We start from the raw sequence: 23,210 nt of genomic DNA, 5'->3' as shown, positions 1-23,210 counted from the left end.
AAACACTTAGAATCAAATTCGGTCAAAACAGCGCGACCAATGCAGAGGGGCGGCCTATAAAACAAGGTGCCCCCCCCCCCTGTGCCAAGCTGCCCCCCCCCCCCCAACACACACACACATTCTTGGGAATTTGGTTGTTGAAATTTGAAATTAATTACTTCTCCGTTCACTCAGACAATTTATGCTAGTTAGTACACTTGCATTTTTGTTTTATTGATAGCCAGATTAGAAAATAGTATTGTGCACCCCTTGTGCCTCCTTAAAGGAAGGGGTCGATTTCACAAAGAGTTAGGACCAGTCCTTACTTAGGACTAGTCCTAGGAGATATACAAATTGCATGGATAGTCCTAAGTTAGGACGAGTAACTGGTCCTAACTCGAGATAAGACTAGTCCTAACTCTTTGTAAAATCCACCCCACGTAACACTAGTTTCTGTTCCGTTTTTTGTGCCCTTTCCTGGAACACCAACTTAGCTTTGAAACCTTCAAAATTATAGCTCTATGTTTGAAACGCGTCTTTGTAGAAGGTGTTTGCGCCCTCTTGTGGATGTGTCAAACTGTTAAAAAACAATTTTTGCGGAAAATAATTATTTCGAGACCGTTCATTCGCCGGAGTACGCCCTCATACGTGTGGTTTTGCTAATGGAAGCTTTTATTGTACAAATAGGGTACTTCATTATTTCGAACTCAAGTATAAAGTCATTGTAAGATATTAATTTAAAAAACAATGCTTTGTAGATATCTCTTATGTTTTCAACCCAAATTTGGATTTATTTATTTATATATGATGATCTTTTGTAACCATTGGTATTCTTGTAAAATATTTTATTAGTTGTTCCCCCCTATATAAAAATGGTGTAAGCCCAATCGCGGAAAAGAAAGTTAAAGAGTAAAAAAATAGTATAAATCCATGTGGTTGTCGTCTGCTGCATGCTGCGGTACAAAAACTTCATTCAGATTGTAAACGTTGGAGTGACATTACTTGAATTGACAACTGTCTTCGAGCAAGTACAATAATGTTGTCCGTCTGAAGAGCTACTCGCCATCTCAACAACTGGATTCTTTGCTGAGATATTTTTTGCAAACTGGAGTTTAGTCAACTTGTGTTCTCGACCGACGTGCGTTCTACTCGACCACATCACTGTTTGTGAATTCACCGATTCTGCTGTTCGGGTTTGCTGTCGATTTCTGTCTGTTTAGTGTTTTGTATCCAAGCCATTCTGAACACACGGATCTCCGCCTGCTACTGTCCTTGCATGTTACCGAAATGGATTTTATACCTTCTGAAAGCAAGTGTTGGTTTTTCACGTTTAAGTTGTATTAGCGGCAGCTTTTATAACAGTGTGGATTTTTTATTCTGTGAGGTGTTTTGTGTCTTCAGGCACTTTGAAGTCAAGTAGGTTTGTGGGGGATTATCTTGCATTGTAGTTGGACCACAGTTTCACCCAGTACGAATATCAACAACACTATATCCCATTCGCTGGGAAGTGATTATTTATTTTCTGTGAATAGACTCGTGAGAAGTTAATCTCAAGAAGTTAACCTCGGTGGTTTTTTTTTGCTGGAGGAGCAAGCCATTGGCAAAGTGAGCAGCTCCGAAAATGAACAATCAACATCAGACAACGATAGCAATTTATAAAAACATCAAGGGCTAGCGGAGGGAACGATCATCCCTTCCAAGGTGAAGTCTCGGCTCTTGTTTGTCACCGTAGGCAACAATTTTGTTTTGTATGCATATTATTCACTGGGCTGATGAAACGCGGACGTGATTGTGATTGATTTTTTTGATTTTTTTGTTTTGCCTCAACACTGTACCATGAGCATAACTGAACGTAAAAGTGGGGACGTACTTCTCACAGGCTCTCTATCTCGGGTCGACAGCGGGAGGGATCGTCGTCCTTTGTCGCCTAAAGCAGCGGCTGCAGCGGAGACCGGTCTCCCCTTTTATATGGGCGAAATTGGAAGCAGTCTACCAAACATGCCGAAGAAAAGTGGTTCCTTAGTTAGCAGGTCATCCGATTCACAATGCTCAAGTTTGTATGACTCGCCCGATATGAGCCCAAAAGGAGAACAGGTCTTTAAATTTGATCTGATCGGTCCTGGATCTAAAAGCATTGGGTATACGGTTTGCACCAGCTCCAGCACAAGTAAACTTCTACGGAGACCCAAACCTAAATCAGTCGTTAGTTTGGCTGGTGACAGCTCTCCGACCGGCCCTCACAAGTTCCTTCGCGAGTCTCGTAGTCTCGACAGAGAAGATGAGACGGATCGTTTTCCAGAGCCACGACAGTTGAAGCGTCAGGAAACTTTTGATTCCTCGGCCAGTAGCGTGCAAGCACTTCAGGAAAAGATCAACAACAACAACCTGATTGGGCGACCCCCTCTCCGTACCGCTAAATCATTCGATTTCGGTTACAAAACCCAAGGAAGCGGGGAGTCCCAAAATGGCTTACAGCCACCGAGTGGTAGCGACACGCTCACTATTAACAGTAACACCACTGCCAAAATGGCCCCGTCCCCCGCAACAAAACGCAGGATAAACTATTTCCAAAAGCTAGCGTCAACCGTACTCTCTGGTAGCCGGTCTTCGGGACCGACCAGTCCTAAGGATCGCAAATCTATGAGTGGGTCAGGAGAGTCGCTATCTGGTCAGCCGTCTAGCCCTGACCAAACCAGTAGCGATGAGGGTGGTTTTGACGCTTTTTCTGCACCTTCTTCCCCTACCACAGTTATGCACAAAGGCAGGCAGAGCACCTCCCCAAGTAGTAAGTTCATGCCAAAGAAGATCTGGAGGACCAAGTCAAAGCCCCAGTCTACAACTGTGACTACCACGCTCTGGAATCCAGAGGTAAGTTTCACTTCTTTTTTTTTGCTTCTAAATCACCTCTTCAGTGCAAAAAAAAACTATTGAAAAGTTTCTGTATTCTGCCGCCAGTTTTTCATTCGTTATGAAATAAAATAATATCTAATTTACTCAAAAGAGATATTCCTTTTTGTAAAAATTAGTGGCAAGATACAGAAAGTTTTCTGATATTTTGTCTAACTTAAAAACTAATAACTGTGTTTTTTAGTCCTCAGAGAAATAGCAAAATTTGAACCTATCCTAAAATTAAAAGGTTATAACAAAAGCCTCTGCCTAACATACATGAATGCCAGGTACTCAGTAACGTTTTCCTGCTATTTTTAAAGGGTCAAATAACCAAAATTGATGAACAGTTCGTTCATAGCAAATATCATTTTCACAGAGAAGTATCTGTAGGCTTCAAAAGACATCTTAAAGAAAAAAATGGATTTAAGATGAACATTCTGAAAGAGGCTGTTGCCAAAATAAATATCATGCCTACACACTGTCTGTGTTTTCTTTTATGTTTTCATGTGACACAAAAGAAAGAAGGTCTATAGGCCTAAAGAATGTCTGAAAGTCTACAATAATACTCAATATTTCAATTACAAGTAGGTCTACACCAAGACAAACAGACCAAAGACAACAGTTTGGCCTTCCAGCACCATCTAAGGGGTCCACTTAGCTAAATTAAGATCAGCTATATGTGGTTTCCTAAAGCTGGTTCAATTACTTTAGGATGTGGGCAAGTAAACATAGTGATTACAAATAACCATTATTTTGACTGTAGGTAAAGCTGTGATGTTTAGTTGTGTCTTTGCTTGTGATTGTGTGCATGTCTCCAACTTTTCTACAGTTTTGTTATTTCTTTTATTTTTACTCTTGCTGATGTAAACAAGTCTATTACGCTACGTTAAGATTCACAGGCCTGCTACTTCATGGAGGCAATTAAGGTGATTGCCTTCATGCCCCCTGGTCATTGCCTTAGTGCCCTTGAAATGCTCTCACAGTAGAAATTAACAATTTCCTCCTAGGGTGCCCTTCACCGAGGAAAATGCCTTGGTGCTCTTATCCTTTTCATAAATGAAGCAAATCAGGATTCATCAATAGTCAATGAAAGGCTTAAAAAAATGTTTTGTTTCAGCTCTATTTATGGATCAAGGATTTTAATTATTTTCAATAATTCGGCATTTAACAAAAAATAATTAAAAGCCTCCATGGTACACGTTCATTCATAAAAAAACAGAAAGTCGCACACCAGAAAATGCTTTCAAAATTAATGTGTCACAAGACCCTCCATTTTCACTGATACTGCTGACCTCGGACTGGCCTAAATAATAAAAGAATTTATAAGATGAAAACAATTAGTTGTCAAGTATTTTAGGAAATTATAAAAGGTTTGGGTGATGATGGGCCCTGTTCTAATGTAGGAAATTCTATAAAACTTTTCTGTTTTGGTGACTCAATTTTCAATTCCTGATACATTCCCAACAGTCGCTTTTCGTAAAGGCTCAAATTGTGTGCACACTTATAAATGCTAAATAGATTTTACATTGGTATGGTATGTATTGATGTGTAGTGTTAGGTCTGCGTATCAGCCATTTTAAATAGTCATGTGACCACATTTCAACCAATAGGACTGCCAAAACTAACTGCCAGGGTAATATAAAACAGTGTCAGACTTTACAAATCGAGGTAGCACAAACCTGAAAACCGAAATTATGGCCATGTCCAAAATAATGGCTTTCACTATGGCTATAAAATGCCCCTAATGGCATCAAGATTCTGAATGGTATAAAGATCTGGTTACTGAAAAAATGTGCCCTTTTTTCAGTTTAACAATTTGTGTTTTCTACTCCATGTACATATTACAATAGAAACTAAAACAACAAATCAAATGTGAAACCTGCAAATCAATTAAATGAAGTTGAATGAAAACTTAGCATCGATTTACTCATGAAATAACAACGAGAAACATGAGTCGATAAAAGCCCCAGCACCAGAATTCCTTTTATCATCGCCGAAAATGATTAGCACAAAAGACACTGGGGCATTGATCCCCATTTGAATTATATAATCCTCCTTGTATGTACTGAAATACAGGAAGATCAGTGAATGGACTTATACTATACACACAAACAAGATATTGTATACCACAGATTATATCATCAGTAGTACCCAGTAGTGGACATGGCTTGGGGCAATGTTGAGGGTTCTTTGTACTGCCCAAGGTTACGACATGTATTATTGTGAGGTCATGTTATAAGAAAGGAATGGTTTTTGGTTGAACAAAGAATTGACTAGAAAGGAATGGGTCAGGTATGTTTGAGATAAGAGATTGAGCAGTCAAGGGAGGGTTGATGGTCTTTTCATTGAAAGTGTTTCCTTACTGATTGCACAATCAATAATGAAGTGGCATCTTCACTTGGCACAAGTTTAGTGAAGAAGAAATAGGCACTTTACTTCAACTCAAGGCCTGATGCTTCATAGAGGCAACAAAGGCGATTGCCTACGTGTCTCTTGGTCATTGCCTTGGTGCCCTTGAAATGCCACAGTAGAAATTTACAATTTCCTCACAGGGTGCCATTTACACTGTACTTCACAGAGGTAACGAAGGTGATTGCCTCCATGCCCTCTGGTAATTGCCTTCTTGGTGCTCTTGAAATGCTCCAGTGAAATTTACAATGATAGGGTGCCCTTTACCAAGGAGGAAAATGCCTTGGTGCCCTTGCCCTTTCAACAAATAAAGTATACAGACCCGTCTTCATTACTTTTTCTGGTTAGTTTTTCCAGTTGCACATCTGTAATGTTTATTGCCATTAATTTTAAGAGCGATTATCAAACAACCTTGTGATCAAAATCTAAGTTTCCTATTTATAGAAAAACAATCACATGACACACAGTACCAAATTTCTTTTTGAAGTGTTTTAAGTAATCGGTTAAAATATCAGCCGCCTTTCTCAGAGTTACCTTTGAAGCATTCTCACCGCAGCCACCCCCCCCCCTTAACTTAAGATGCTAAACACAGCGGAGAGTGCTCCCCATGCTGATGATAAAGGTGGAAGAGGAAAATGGGGTGTCGTTAATAGCCTTTAGTCCCCGGAGGGGTTCTGTGGATCAAGAGTGAAGGGTTTGTTACTGCAGGATTGCGGGGGAACGTTGCACCTGGCCTAAATTGCACGCGGTGAAAGTCAGGGAGGGACTTCATGTCATTCGCCAATTGTGGCCGTTAGACGAATATAGATGATTTTCACATTGTAAATAGCTCAAAGGAGGTGTTGGTGAAATACATCATGGAAACTTTAGATGAAATACAATATAATTGCAGGTTTCAAAATAACCCAAGGCGCACGCAGCAATAGCCATGGTTCCTTGATGTGGTTCCCTCTGCATAATATACAAATTTAGGTCCAATACAAATTGACATTTTCCTCACAGTCTAAAAGAAAATTGCTGCGCCCCTTCAAGGCCTGGAAAAGCATCCATATTATAAATACTTGAATAAGATGGGACTAATCTAAAGCACATTTATTTTGAAAGTGGGCAGTTTTATTTGTTTTATGGTACATTGTTGGTGGGGTTAAAATTGGAAATTCTAAAAATGTCAGATGTTTTGAAAAACAAAGATTAGCATAGAACTTTGTTTCAAAATGACCTTTTAAATAATATAAATCACTCTGCAAAGAATTTGTACGAATTTTGATCAATGTCTTTTGGGGGAGTTGTTATTTCGGGTTGCAAATATTTTTATTATTTTGTTTAGATCAAACATATAAAAGACTTTAAGTGGTTTATAAAATAGTACATTCACATAAGGAAATTGTCCATGCCCTGTGGGGATTATTTTTTAATACACACACTTGTTATTTTTTAAAACCAGAATGAACAATATTGAAAACCTTTCCACGAATCCACAAAGCTTCATTCGGATTTGATTGAAAAACAAATTTAAAGGATGTTCAATAAGTCAATGAACTTCAACATTTTGCAGGTCGAAACTTCATGTATTGAAAATGTTTCATTTAAAAATGCCTCACTTTTATTAAAGCTTTTGTGCATGCCACTCGGCTGGCAACACTTTTTTTTTCTCTCCTCACATTGTCGAGCCCAGTTCGTGGACAGATTTTTGTTATTCCAAACAGCCAATTTCGCCCGTGGAGATGTTTTTCTTTATTTCAGAAAGAAAAATCAATATCGCCTTCTGGAAGAGGTGACAGCGTTGACATTTTGCTTGGGCCGGCCGGGCCGCGAAGCGATGTGTTCTGGCCGACACTGATCTGCATATTGCCGTCTAAGTTGTAATTTTTGTCTATTGGATTTCGTTCATATTATGCAAGTATGCAATCTGCACCGGTGGAAAAAATCCATATGGCGACATTTATTGTTTTTTTTTCTTTTCTTTCTTTTTCTCTCTCGTCTTTCGGAAAGCTTGTCTTCTCTCCCCCTCGAACAAAAACACACATTAATAAAATGGGCAAATTAAGCAATTTGGATCCCTCGTTTTCTCTTTTTATTTCCATTAAGAAAGTTGTATTTTTCAAGTGATGGTTAATTTGTTTTCTCAATATTTGGAAAGGAAAAAACTATCAAAACACATGAATTAATCTCGCCAAAAACAAAGTGTAGTAACCTTTTGACTTTTGAATATGTTTGGTCTGTCTTTTAAAAAGATGAGACATAGATCTAGAACAAAGATGTTGATATTGTTTTTTCATTATATAATATAAAACTGAATATAAGATGAAAAATGTAAGGCAATTTTTACACCTTTTTAAATTTCACTCAAAATTGAACATTCAATCAAAACTAACAACAAAGAGGAAACAAGAGAACGTGCCTCAACTGTCAAACATAAATCATACTGGGTGAAAATTAATATCAACACTGATTGAAATTGTCATGCATTCAAAACAGTCTTTTCTTTTATTCTGTCTGCTTTTCCGTTATCAGACGTGACGATACATAATGTCATATTGTGTGAGGCGAAAAACATCCCCATATTTTTTTTACATCTGAAAGAGAAAACGGAGATTTAATTACTTTCCCCGATGCTCAGAAAGAAATGAGAGCTATATTTTGTGCTTTGTGGCAGTCTAAAAGTAGCAAATTGATAAGTTGTCCTAGATAGCTCTTCTTATTAATAGCTCTTGGCCATCCAAACATAGTGGTCCATTTGTTATCTACTCCATGTGTTGACTTAGTGTTGTTGGTTGGCCATGGCATGTATGATGTACAATCTATGAGTTTTTTTGTATTGTCGGTCAAGTTTTGAGTGGGTCAACTGTCTGTTGTGTGAAGCTATTGCTCCATGGTGAGGCCAACCACAGAGGAAGTTGGCTCTTCCTCAGAGAAGATACAAACTACATTAGGAAGTCATTGTGAAGGAAGTCATTGTGAAGTGCTGGTTTTATTTTGTCGAAGGATGAGCCCATGTTCCACAGCTGTTAATGAACAAATACAACTGACTGATGCCACGCTCACCATGTTGGTGGTCATTAGGTTTACGTGTAAACGCCGAGTTGCCTAAAATGTGCACTTCACTGAATAACATACGTTCTATTTCTATGGTCAAAACGCACAAATTTACCACAACTTTACAGTGTTGTAGCATTGTGTCCGCCATACCTCAAAAAGGCTTTGATGCTGGAAGTAAACCACTGTCCTTGGGTCCCTTGACATGCAGTCGACTTTTTGTATTGAAGGGGAAAACACAAATTTGTTGGGGAACTTGACAAAAGTTCACCAGAGCAAAAAACACTCAATGCAATTAATGTGCTCTACTGGAGGCCTGTCTTCTAGCTGTTTGAGTTTTCTATCGGTTTCTAAAATCGGTTTACTATGCAATCAACTCCTCTTAAATGTATTATTTTATTACAATTCTTTCAAATGAAAATAAATCCAAAAACAAGTTATTACAAACAATTTCAAATTTGGATATGATACAGATGATTTGTTTGAAGAAGGAACATTGAAACAAAATTTGAAATTGGGGTGAGGATCTTTATTTCTGTTTGCCAATCTCGCTTATTGAATATGTGCAAAGTTAAATGATAACATGAGCGACAGTTGAGCAAAATTCCTACTTTCTCTAGAAACAGAGATCAATTGCTAATTTCAGGTTTTTTGTTTTGATTTTTTAACATTTCTGTTACTTTCACATTCTTCAAGGCTAAATGTAACTTCCCCAACAGTATGATATAAATTGTATATAGCTCTAAACTACACAAATGTATGTTCAACTAAAGCTTTCGAAGAAATAGAATCTTGCGCATGTAAAAATTTAATATGATTTGGATCATTTTGTTTTGGAAGTTCAAATACCGCATGATGAGACCTGCACAGTCCATCAACAGTAGCATCGGTAGCTATAACATGGACAGGCTATGACCATGTTTAACTGCACAAACCCAGGCAACTGTTTAGTTTTTGACGTCATATCTTATTAGTACACTGTGATTTACACTTGAGATTATGACCCTGTCAGGTAAAAGTCTAGAATTCGATGGCACCAAACTTGAAAACCTGCGAAGGAATTTAATGAAAAAGTGTGCAAGTCTGGCACAATACTCTGTGCTCGTGTCAGGCTGTTGCCCTATAGTGGCACATGCAAAAAATGACAAATGGAGGCCAGTGTTGGATTGCCTTATTAGCTAAGTGTGAAATGCTTGAAGGAAGTTTCCCAATACTATAGCACAGGGGCATTGCCATTATCTAACAAACACACAATAAGCACGCATTGGCAGAAGTGCTCTGTTTATACTGTCAACATGAACTTCTGGGCTACTTGAAGGTAAAGAGGTCAAAAATATAAAGCATCTTTTTAGGATGCATGGCGCGGGGATGTGTCCATATTTACATTGAGTTGATGCATTTGTTGCAGCATGGTATGTAAAAACATTGTGTAGCACTCTTCAAGTATGTTGCTAGGTTTGGCCTTTTCAGATTTATTGCTTGCATGAATTGAATAGGGATGCACTTTAAACAAAAAACGGCATTGTAGGTGTTGTCGTCACAATGCGCGAAGCAAAGACATTCAGTTTGAAGTCTTTTGAGTACAGAAATTGGGTCAGTAAATTTATACAACTATGTTAAACATTCTCCTGCTACATCAGATGTTTCAGGAATTCCGTTTTGGGCTGTAAACATCAAGGCATGCCAGGGACTCACAAGGTATCAATATCCATTCATTTTGAAAAGGGAAATATTTATATCCTTTTTTTTTTATTTTTTATTAAGTTAAAAATTGCCAATGGATTGTGAGATGGTGAATCCTCTTGAACCTGAGCAACACATTTTATTTAGTTGTTTATTTGATTTGAATTGAAATGGGTTATAAAAACTAAGTCCATCTCAGTCAAAGGCTGAATTGCAGTCAAATTACAAGGAGATAAAAATGCAATAAAGCTATCAAATATAAAACACCAATGTTAAACAAAGAAAGATTTTTAAGAAAGAATTGGATTGTTAGGGTTAGGGTTAGGGTCTTCCTTAGAAAGACCTTTAACATACTAAGCACATTGATACAAATTAAAGTCCTTAAACGCAAACCTGTTTGAAACATTGCATACAACAAAATGATAAACACACATGCCTCGGCAAATTTCAATTTCACTTTCGTTACAGCAACAAAAAAAGGTTTCAACAGTGAAAGTGGTTGTTTTTATTAGCGCCCATCTTCAAAAAGAGGAATCCCCACCTTTAACAACACAGCTCGCCATTTTATTCCCTGTTAACTGCCGGGCTGCCTTCGCAATTTTATTAGTCACATTATGCAAACGTGAACACTTTACTCAAGAGCTTTATTCGTGGTGTGAGCGGCAGTGTCGGCCGCCTCACCTTTCTACCGCTGCAGCAACGACAAAACAAACTTCCGCAAAATGAAATGAGAATCTCATCTCAATTATGGTGAAGGCTGGTCCAGGAGTAGAAATAATAGATGTTTGTACAGACCAGACCTCCATTATTTCCCTCTCGATGGAGAATGGCTTGAAATTGACAGTCCGGTTTTTTAAGGGGTGTGAAAGAAACGTAGTTACAACGCTACACTTAGCCTTGAGTAATGGAGAAAGATAATCTCGTAAAAAAACAAAAACAAAAAACTATTTTAAAAGGGGGGTGTTTAACGTTGGAGTTTAGAATGAGACTAATTTTATATCAAATTTGAATGAAACCATTTATGAAACAAAACCAAAGATAGTTTCATTCATGGGTGCTAGCTTTTTTGTTATAATTTTTGTTTTTTTAACTGCATCTTACTTGTGCAGAAAAACATTACCTTGTGACTTTTTTTGTGAGGTAATTACTGGGTAATTACCTAAAATAATGTTATTAGCATAACAACTTGCTTAGTAATGATCAACGGAGAGCTGTTGGTAGTATAAAACATTGTTAGAGACGGCTCCCTCTAAATTAGTAATTAGTTTAGGTGTTTTTTCTTTTGCAACTTGAGTCCAATTTGTTTACAGATTTGTTATTTTATGCATGTTCGGATACACCAAATATGTCCAGTGCCTTTATTAAAGACAACAAGTTGGTTGCTGTTGTTTTTAATAAAGTGACTTATAAATACCAGTTCTGCACCATGTGCTGCTAAATTAAAATTGCTAGGCAGGTCAGAATATGGGCACTGAAGTGAAAAATATATACATGTCCAAGGAGGAATCAATGCTGCAATGTAGCAATGAAGGACTACTTTCATGTGCCTCAAGTTTGCAATGCATGCATTTTTTTGTAGCATATTTCTTATTTTCTTCTCATGTCTGCAAGGTGATTTGTTTCCATGGTAAAGGATTTTTTAAGAAGAAGAATATCAAGCAACACCCACCAGACAAAAAGCAGGTGCACTGTAGTTCAAATTGTTTTAAATAATAAATACTATGGTATTCCTGTACATCAAACGTACTGCATTTGTTGTTGATATATCAGTTGATCCTGATCACTCCAAGTGATAACTCACTGAAAGTAAGATTTATATTTGGATTTGGGTACCAATAATTTAAAAATTTTAATTTAAAAATGATTGATAAGACATCACACAGAGACATGAGAAACCTAATTGCTCTCAAAAATTATATTGCTCGCACAAGTTCAAAATTATATTGCTCGCACAATTTCAAACAGTTACAAATTTACAAGTATATAATGCACAAGAAACGACGCATTTAAAAATAAAATCCATACACACCCTGTCATTTTTATCTTGAAATTGTCAGTTAGTTGCCATTATAAAAGGCCATCATTTCCACAACTCCACCTGGAGAATAAACTCAATAACAAATAGTACTTTTTATAAATAACTTCTAAGGGAGCAATCAAACAGCAGTTTTGCTTATTTATAGAAATTTAGGTTTGCAGTATTATATAACAACACTAATTTGTCTGTCAGACATGCCTAATGAGATGTGCTCTGAAAGGAACTGGTTGTGTATTTGTGCATCTCTTGTAACATCATCAGTCACGGTCATACCATAGAGTTCTGTGGTCACTTCTCTTTGCCACATGAGGCAACTTTTACAGGCACTTTAAAAGTAGCACACAAATAATTTTTTCGAACATTGTCTTGTGATTCCCAAGAAAAATAGGTGAAGATTGAAATTTGAATGTCTTTTGTTCTTGGAGATTGCCTGGAACTGGTTGCCTGTTAATTGCCTGACATGGTCCATAGGTCAAACCAAACCATGGAGGAAGTCACAGTACAATTAAATACCTCAGTTTTTTGATCTTCTAGATTTTCTTCCCCTGTGCGCATACAGTTTCATCCCTACCTTGTTTTTTCATTACATTTTTGGATTTTGATATCTCTTGATTCATTTGAGGTGCTGTTTGTTTAGTAATCAGTGTTTTGTTTACACAGGTTTCAATGTAAATTGCTCTGTGAAGAAATGCTTCAGTATCTATCTAATTAATGATCACCAGAGTTACGTAATCTCAAATCGGATGGTAAATATTTACACCTTGCGTTGGTTGTTTAAATAAATACAATTAGGAGGCCTGTGTAAAAACTTTCCTGCGAGTTGTATGTTTCTTGTGAGATAAAATTTCATTTATGGATATCGCTATGCATATCCATCAAATGCTTGAATGTCAAGGTTAAGCACCACACACTGTTGTCAGTGTCGGGATGCCAGACTGCTTCTTGTGTTGCTTTTATGGTTGGTTGCCAGTCTGGGGTATGTTACCCTTGAACATCTCAATGTAGATTCAAATAAAACAAAACTCTGGAGCTCACTTATTGTCATTGTATCTAGTAATGAAACCTGTGCCTCATCATAAGTGAACTTTAATCACAGTAGCCTCGCAAGCTTGAGAAAACCTGTCAACAACGGGTGGCAGGGTTAACCCATAATCTTCCACGATAAAAAAAATGTTCTGTATTTTTGTGCATGCACTACTATACCCAATCCTATAGTAGGATTGGGATCAACTTGCATTGTCATCTCTTTGAAATCATTGTTTTGAAGAAAAAAACATTTACCAATTTAATGGCCAAACAAAAATGTGCGAAGTTTGGTCAAAAGTTTTTGTTTTGTTTTTTAGCGGGAGACTTCATCAAATCCAATTCACACAAATTATACAGATAAAACCATTGAGAAGGCCTCAGACTGAATGATTTTTACTTGAGGTTTATTATGTTATAAATCTTTGGTTACTTGGTGGTATAGGTTATCTTTGGTTTTAAAAGGACCCTGTTCGAATTAAGCTTGCTTCAGCCAAACTTCCAGAATGTGGTTTCAGAATGCCCTGTCTAGTTAAAAAAAATCCTGGGGTCACTGATGTATCTCTGAATCAAGTGAATCACTGTTTAAAAAGAACACATGTGGGTGATGACAAATTGTTGTTTCTTCTAAAATTGTGTGGGAAGAGCAGGTGAGACCTAGCCCCCTACGTACTTAAGGAAATAAACCAAATTCTGGGTGCCCCTCCAAAAATACATCTTATTGATGCAGTTTCAACTGATAATTGGAAGCACATCACGTATGCCTAACATTCACATCTGTTGAAACTTTGTAAAAATCAATTTTTAATCAGTTTTATTTGTCAGGGTTGACTGAAGTATGACCACATTTCTGATGATGTTTTATGAATAAATTTCTCGGAAATACTGATGGTACATTTGCATAAACTGCAGCACCTGTCCAAAAGCACTGAACACCTTTGGCAAAAATCAGTATTCCCACTTGGTGTATCCAAACATGCATACAAAAATAACATGGGTGTTAGTAATGCACACAAAAACAGCGGCCCGGGCGATTAATGTTCAAAAGCAAATCTTAAAGACAGTGGACACTATTTTCAAAGACCAGTCTTCTCACTTGGTGTAACTCAACACATACATAAAATAACAAACCTGTGAAAATTTTAACTCAATCGGTCAGCAAAGTTGCGAGATAATAATGAAAGAAGAAAACACCCTTGTCACACAAAGTTGTGTGCGTTTAGATGGTTGATTTCGAGACCTCAAGTTCTAAATCTGAGGTCTCAAAATCAAATTCGCGGAAAATTATTTCTTTCTCCAATACTATGGCACTTCAGAGGGCGCTGTTTATCACGATGTTTTATACCATCAACCTCTCCCCATTACTCGTTACCAAGAAAGGTTTTATGCTAATAATTATTTTGAGTAATTACCAATAGTGTCCACCGCTTTTAAGTATTACAAGCATTTCCCGTTGGGTTTCATCTCATGCAGTCTGTGATTTCACAGTTAAACTGTATAGAAGGCATGATGTTAGATTATGGAGTAGCAAGCACAGTTAAAGGATGGTATAATTCAGTCAGACATTGGATTAGAATCTGTCAGTACCTTGTCACTAGCTGACTACAATCACAGGTTCATTCCCTGCCATTTAAAAAGTCCTGCCCCATGTCCCGCAATAAATAATCCAATATTTTCACTGCAAAAAAAAAGTGCTTAGGGCACCTTGCACTTGTTTTGCATGAAATTCAATTACGTCACCAGACCTGGACAATTTTGCCGGATGAAAGAATTCAGCCCAGTCACCTGTCCTGAATAAAATGGGACTTGGAGTGCAGGTGTGCATCTGCACACTGTACGTGCAACATAGTGTACAGGGTTTTTGAATAATTTATCGAGAACCTAACGATGTTAGCTGACTATTTTTTTTGTGTGTGAGGGGACTTACGTACTGACTGTTAAAGACCTGCTTGAACGAAAATGTCAAGTCGTGAACTTAACTGAATTTCATTTAAAATGTTTTCAATGAATAAGGAAATCGAGTCATATGATTATAAATAGATTTTAACTGGTAAAAAAAACAATCATTTTGAATACCCTTATCCAGCGCTATTCTGAGAGATTTGCAAAAAGCTCCGTTACGTAATCACTCTCAAAACGTCATAGTTGGGAGCTCCAATTTGTAAAGCCGCTTTGTTGCAGCGTGGAGGTATAACAAAGCACACTCCCACAAATGACGTCAAAGCATTGTCCTTTGACACGCGCTCTCAACAGCAGAACAAACTCTACCTGGCAAGTAGTTACCACAAACCAAATATATATTAATTAAGTCTTATTTCTGATTTTGTTGCCTTTAGAAAAAAAAACCTGAAAATTGTTAACAAATAGCCTGGAAAGTTGTTTACAGTACAGCCTACACCATGTGTACACAGAGGTCAGGCTAAAGGACCAAACATCATGTCTGCTTTGAAGGAAGAAAACAGCAGCGTTTACACAACTGCTTGGTGCTTTCTAACAAGATCATTTGAAGGAATTTAGCCTGTAGGATATGTACATCCTGTCCCACATAGGCAAAAAATAATAATAAACATCCATGCTTTTCTTGTGGGTGAGCTGTTTTTACATTTGATTTGCACTTTCTTAGAAATCCCAATGGCCCGAAGGAACTCAGAAAGTAGTTGGTATACATTGTAATCTAGTGTTGTTCGTCCTTACTCTATGGTTGTTCTGAAGAAGATATTGCAAATAATCTATCCACGACCATGGTATAGATTGCATAGCCTGAGGTATATTATTCTTTCACATATTGGTACTATGTTTACCAGTTCTGCTTCTTTCCAAGAACCTGTTGTCATACCTCAAAATATAAAGAATCGTGGCCCAGCCACCAGCATGTGATTTGGAACTAACTGTTTAACCAGCATTTAGTGACAACCTATTGGTAAGAGATTGCCTATTGTGATTGGTAATAACTGTTTAAGGTCCTTCTTTGTGATGCCAGGAGGAGAGAGAATTGACTTCCTGGAGCGCATGACTGGATCAGAGAGGTGGTAAAGCCTGATAAAGGCTTTGTTGGGACTGAAATACTATTTAATGAACTAGAAAATGAGAACGAGCGGCTGAGGTAAGGAGCTCTAGACAGACAACTCAATGGAATCATGGATTCTAAAGTTGCCCTTTGGTTTTGAAGGCCATCCATAGCTCAGCTGATGTTTTCAGGAGAGTCGCCTAAATCCGTTGTATGCTTTAAAATAATTTTTGTCTCACCAAGATGAAAATTGTTTTCTTTAATATTGTTTTACTCATTTCTCAAAAACCACATCACCTCATCTACCATTATTATCTTTAAAGGGAAGGTACACGTTTGGTAATTACTCAAAACAAGTATTAACTTTAAAACTGACTTGGTAACGAGCATCGGAGAGCTGTTGATAGTATAAAACATTGTAAGAAACGGCTTCCTCTGAAGTAGCGTAGATTTTGAGGAAGAGGTAATTTCTCAGTAAAATATTAAAAGACTACTAGCCAGAAGTCTTTTATTCCAATCCTAAAGAACATAAATCCGTTCAACAAGAGTGTTTTTTCTTTCATCATTTTCTCGCAACTTGGATGACCAATTGAGCCCAAATTTTCATAGGCTTGTTACTTTATGCTTATATTCTCACAAAGTAAGAAGTCTGGTCTCTGACAATTATTACCAAATGTGTTCAGTGCCTTTAAACTGTGTGAAATCGATGTTGATGCTTGTGTTTTGTGCCGAACATATAGTACACCCAAGCCCTTTAACATACTGATACTTGAATAGTACACAAACATTTGGTAAGTCTTCTAATGGATATAGTCACATTATGCATGAATGATATGCAGTGCATCCACATGAAGATAACACTAATCCACTTTGGGTGGGATTTATTCTCCCAACCCTTCAATTAAATGACACATCGGATAATGCAATAAAATGTCATGCATTTTCAGCTGGCCGGAAAATGAAATAAGTTGTGCTGGTAAGTGATTTCAAAGGGAAATGTTTAATTGAGGTTTGCGAAATCGTTTGAGGTTTTTAAAATACGACAGTTAAGATATTACCAAGCATGATACTCTTCCTATACTTTTGTCTGATTTCTGATTTTTAGTTTGCCGATGACAAGTTCAGAAAAATATTATTAAATGTTCTAAATAGTCTAGCCAACGTGGGGCCTTGTGCTCATTAAATGTTCTTAAATTTTTCCATGAACCAAATATCATTTTTGTATATTAAGATTGAATATAAGACAGTTAAATGGGTTTGTAATTTGGGGCAAAATGCTTGACATCAATTACCATTGTAGCATTTTGCACTGGTTCTTAAATGAAATCAAGCTAAAAAACAATCCATATGCTGTGTAAAATTCCAATGTTTGTTGAATATTTTATTTATTGTGTAAAGTTATGAATTGATAATTTTCTGCAAAATGCTGTACACCAATTATGACTGTCACATTTTGCACTGGTTATAAAGTCAAATCATGTTTGAAAAACAATTCCTTTTTTTTAAGGAGAATGCTGTGTAAATCTCAGTGTTTGTTGAACATTTAATTGGGTAAAGTTTGAGAGGAAGTAGGGCGCAAACCAAAGTCCAGCCATTGCGGAGCATGCAATCAAGCGGCCTCTATGTATTATCATGACTAAAAACAAGACGGGTACCCTTGTGTGCGCAATGAAATGATGGATCATTTTACTCTAAGTAATATTTATTCAGTAACATACCCGCAAGGCTTTAACTAAATTTATTACAAATGTCCAACACGACCAATTTTCTGTGCTTGAGAGTCTACTGATCAACGTTTTGGCCACGGGCCATTAATTTCAAGGGTTTTCTTTTACAGAAAATAAAAAAAGGTTTGAAGAGGGAGTCTTGTGTTTGACAAGATGCGATTCTTCTCTGGTGGGGTATTGTGTTGATTGGATTTGCTCTGTTGGATCAAGTTTTTGTAAATATGTTTTAGAGCAATATCTTGTTGTTGATTTTTGTTCAAACCTTATTGTACATAATTCAGTATACCCAGTTTTGCAATGACGGAGGCAATAATAATGAGAAAACGAAAAACATGTGAGGATGCTCAAATCAAGCCATAACTTGGGGTCCATTTTAGTCACCATATTTTTCCAGATTTTATGAATCTTTAAAGGTAGGTAAAATGATAAAGCATACAATAAAGTTATATGTGAAAGTTTTAGCTAATTACAGTGTCTATTCACTGGGAAAAAAAACAGCAAAGTGGGTCATTGGATTTTCTCAATAACTTTGAATCCATCTACATTTAGCGAGGTGACAGCGGGTGTCAACTGCATTTCTGGCCGCAGCATGATTAGTTTCTGAGAATAACATTTTTGGGTGTAAAAAATTATCCAAACCTTATTACTTCAAAGTGAAGTCTGTCTGAATACAGTTAATAAATATCAACAGCTGCAGTGCTTATCAGAGTTGGTTTTAATGGGCATTAATTTTTTGAGTTTATCAGTTATTGACCCTACCTTTAAAGCCATTGGACAACAGTATTGTCCAAGGCCCACACTTCGTGTATCACAACTTCTATATCAAATAACAAACCTGTGGAAATTTGGGCTTAATCGGTCATCGGAGTCGGGAGAAAATAACGGGGAAACCGTCTCTTGTATCCGCCGTGTCATGACATGTGTTTAAAAGAAATCCGTAATTCTCGTTAACGAGAATTGATATTGTTTTACTGTTTTCTCAAAAAGTAAAGCATTTCATGGAATAATATTTCAAGAGAAGTATTTCACCACTACCTTCTGTAAACCCTGTAAGTTATTTGTAAATCTGTGAACTTTTTTTTTTTCTGAACCGAAAGGGTCCAATGGCTCTAAACTAGTGATATTCTATGGTTTTGAGACAGATTGTTTTTTGGGATCAGCCACAGATTTAATTTGCTGCGTCTATTCAAAAAGGGTTTCTTGTAGTTACAATAGAAATTTTACTTTGTTGTTGCTTTTTTTTTCCTGTGCGCATCCTCAGGGACTGTAATCCAATAAATAAATAATTTAATCACCGTCTTTGTGCTTCCTCTCTTGGATCAATTATACATTCACTCTCATGGAATTTATCGCCGGTAACATTTTTTTCTTCCACATTCCAAGTCAGTCCCGCTTTTGAAATTCACCCGTCTCTCTCTCTCTCTATGTTGGTTCTTTGAATCAACCAACCATTGTCATTTCAATCTTTGCCAAGATAGGAGAAATCAATTTATTCCAAAGTGTTAATAATATTGCAAAACCCTCTGTTCATACAAGTCATTGATGGCGATACTCGACCACGGGAAAGCAAAGGGGGGAATCTTGCCGAGAGAGAGAATTCATGGCCGTTAGAGATGGGAGCGTTGTTGAAAGAACACAATTAAGACAATCCTGTCATGCCTGGAGGGGGAACGTCACTCTACTGACGTCATAGTCCTGTCATGGTGTCATCGGTCGCTATGGCTTGTCAAGCTTCTTATTGAAGTTTGCCTCCAACAGGCAGAGACCCGGAGGAATTCTGTCATGGGCAGTTGGAAGTGCATGCACTTCAAGGATGCCATAGTCTTTCAAGATTTAGGCTTGGCGAATGTATTGAAACCTCCACCAAAAGAAGCGCAGTGTTTTTTTTGTTTTTTTTTCAGAGAATGGATTTGGACAATGTCTACTTGAAGTGCTGATGTTGTTAGTATCAATGGAATTGTCTAGTGTCTAGTTTTTGAGAAAGCGGTAATTTCTCACTGAAGCCTTTTATTAGGCATCTGAAAGCACACACATTTGTGCAACAAGAGTGTTTTTCTTCCATTATTCTCTTGCAACTTCGATGACCAAAAGAGTCCAAATTTTCACAGATTTGTTTTGTATGCATGTTGGGATACAGTTGAGAATACTGGTAGTGACAATAACCAAATGTGCCCAGGGGTGGATTTCACAAAGGTAGTCATAACTTAGGACTAGTCCTAGGCAATGCTAACAGATAGGACCAGTCCTAAGTTAGGATGAGTTACTGGTCCTAACTTAGGACCAGTCCTATCTCTTAGCATTGCCTAGGACTAGTGGTAAGTTAGGACTACCTTTGTGAAATCCACCCCAGTACCTTTAAGCAATCTAGAGTTTATTTGATAGCATCTCTGTAATTAATGAACCACACGATTTGACAGCCATATCAAACCAGTGTAAGAATGTCACAAAAAAACAGTGTTGACACCAACTCACATTTCGCAGATACCATGACTGGAAAAAAATGTTAAACTTACTCTTTGAAAATGAAATGTAAAACAAAATTGTGAGCTGTGTAGTAGCTGGAAAGTAAAATGTGATTTAAAAAGGGAGAAATATCACAAATTCAGTAACCGGACAGCAACCCATTTTTTGTGTTTTTTAAATTAAATTTTGGAGAAAGCTCCCAACGAAAATTCCATTAGTACCACCACATTTGTACATATTCCAGTGTTTATATTTAGTTTTTCTTAGTAGTCAGTAGTGTTGGTTATTTAAGAGAAAAATTGAGAGAAAATCACACATTCAGTAACCGGACAGCAACCCATTTTTTGTGTTTTCTAAATCAAATTTTGGAGAAAGCTTCTAACAAAACTTATTGTCCCTCCACTTTCGTACATGTTTCAGTTGTTAATTTTACTTTTATTGAACAGTGAGTTATGAGAGTCATTGAGGGAAAATCACACATTCAGTAACCGGACAGCAACCCATTTTTGTGTGTTTTCTAAATCAAGTTTTGGAGAAAGCTTCTAACATAATTCCATTAGTCCCACCACATTCGTACATATTACAGTTCATTTTAAAGTTGATTACTTGAATTTTGCGATACTTTGGGTGCCGCTTACGAAAAAACGAAAAAACTCAAACAAAAACCCCACTCAGCGATCAGTGACTGATCGCCTCTGTCGAGTGTGTCCCCCCAGTCTCATCACGAAAACCCCCCCTTCTTTATTTTATTCCATTTCAGTTGAGTGGTGTTACGCACACCCATGCATCTATCTCCCCCAGGCCATGTCTGGAGCGCTTGTTGTGCTTCCATGCTAAATGCACTCCCTTCCTGTTTCTTTATTTGCATAGTGCTTACTTTCATTAAGTTATCGCATCCATCCACTTAAAAAAAAAAAGGGCATCAATATGCTGTGCTGAATTGGGGGGAGGGGGTCATTCAATTAATTTATACCTCAAAGAATTATTCAAATATTTCTGCGATGAAATGACTTTACAAAATGAAAACCCATTAGCCTTATTGATATGTAGAAATTAAACTATTGTGGCACTGATTGGTTACGAAAGAGTGCTGCAAAAATAAGATCATTTTTTTCCTAATTGGGATGAGTTTTTTTTTTTGTAATAGTGATAGATGTCACTCATAATCTATAGCTTATAAAAAATAGAAAATGTTCACTCCATATAAATTTCGAAAAAAGTAAAAATGTTGTGTGATGTGATGCAGTGCATGAGTGTAGTATATCATTTTACACCAACTCAGGACTTGGTCTCAACCCTCCACTCTTCCCTGTCCAGCATTAGGGTCCCTAAGATTGTAATGATAGTAACAACCATTAATTGTATCTGAAACATGAAATAGAGAGAACATAGGTGGATTCTCATCCAGCAACTTTTTTAAAAACAAAAGTCAAAATGGTGTTTCTAGGAATACATTGTTCTCGTCCGAGACTTGTGTCATCTACCATAAAAGGCATTTTCAAATCCGGAAATCTGATGCCGAGAGTTATGTCCACGGTGACGTACATCCTTCTCATGAGGGATTGTAAGGTGACAGCGCCAGGCCTCTTTTCCTTGTCAAGATGAACGTTTCCATGGAAACTGAAATTTGTTTTAAAATATGAAGTGTTTGACGGTAAGTGTATGAAAATGTTTATTGAGCTGTTTTGGGGCTGAAGGGCTTTGACAATTGATGAGGAAATTCACATGCGAGGTGAGAGCCTCCTTTGAAATTGATCTTACAGTTCTTTATATAAAAATTACCGGAGGAAGGAAATCTAGGTTGCTGCGTCTTCCATACTTCTCTGACCTGTGCTGATGTTAACGAGGTTATTCTTTTGTAGATCATGATGCTGTATCATTGCTGAGCGGTTAAAGAGCACCAGTGTTTAAGTGTTTCTGTTGAGCAGAGTGTAGGTTCGAGTCCCAGTCGTGGTACTTTTGTCCTTGAGCAAGATTCTTTACCAATGATTTGTCCTTCGGATGGGACTTAAAACAGGATTTGTAGTGCACATAAAAATAACCCAGAACACTTATTGTGGATTATTTCTATCCAAAATTGTTACTCAGATTTGTTTAGTTTAGTTTCTTTGCTGTTGTTTTATAGGGGAAGATTAATCAGTGAAGTACTACTTGTAATATTTACTCCATAGTATTGATCGTCTGCAGGGAGTTGGTCAAGAGCAACAAGCATAATGTGTTTTTTTCAGTGATCAGTTTAACTGTTTGTTTTGTGAATTTAAATTTAAATTTAAATTGTTTTTTGGATGTTTTGTGCGTTAAAGTCACCTGGAAATATAATTTTTTTTTCTTTAAAACATAAGAGTATATGCTTACGAACAATAAAACAATTTTTTTAGTAATTGTTTGTCACGATTTATATGTTTAAAAAGTATATAAAGTTGTATGGGGGGCTGACTCCGCCTACCCCTTTTCTGACGTCAAGCGAGGCAGACTTTGCCTGCAATGCGTATAGTAAACACACGTGCAAAGTACATGTATACCAAGTCGTGAGTTGGTACATTTCAAAAAGTGTTTTTCTGCATTCAGCAGCAATACACCTGGTCGGCATTGCCGGAAAAAAACAAAAATATAATTTTTTGAAACATACAAACTCACGACTTGGTCTATACATGTACTTTGCAATTGTGTTTACTCTACGCATTACAGGCAAAGTCTGCCTCGATTGACGTCACGAACAGCGCCCTCTCGGGTCGGGGTCTACTCTTAAATTTGTTAATAACATAAGAACTGATTTTTTTAAACCTTAATTAACTGTTTATTCACATTCCACTCATCAAAACACATATATAAGTGACAAAAGCTTTATTTTGAAAAAATACCACTTCCAGGTGACTTTAAACATCGCTATAAAATGTGCGCCTGCAGGGGTGGGATTGTACTTTCTTTGGGGTGTACCACTGCCGCTGGTATAGAG

General features: G+C 37.2%; 1 protein-coding gene across 2 annotated transcripts in view; it reads left to right on the top strand.

The window, feature by feature from the left end:
* The window catches only part of LOC139936043 (rho GTPase-activating protein 6-like), a 155,719-nt gene that overhangs the window by 36,061 nt on the left and 96,448 nt on the right, over positions 1-23,210 (top strand). Inside the window, exon 2 of one of the 2 annotated variants that reach the window (XM_071930755.1) lies at positions 2,729-2,847. In XM_071930755.1, the coding sequence (XP_071786856.1) occupies positions 2,729-2,847 (119 nt within the window). Of the gene's footprint in view, positions 1-971; positions 2,848-23,210 lie in introns of those variants that run through there. The other variant, XM_071930754.1, reaches the window with a different exon arrangement.

The sequence above is a fragment of the Asterias amurensis genome, chromosome 4 (genome assembly GCF_032118995.1).
Source record: "Asterias amurensis chromosome 4, ASM3211899v1".
Lineage (NCBI taxonomy): Eukaryota > Metazoa > Echinodermata > Asteroidea > Forcipulatida > Asteriidae > Asterias > Asterias amurensis.
Note: the sequence above shows the minus strand (reverse complement) of the source record. Positions and strands in the feature narration are given on the sequence as shown.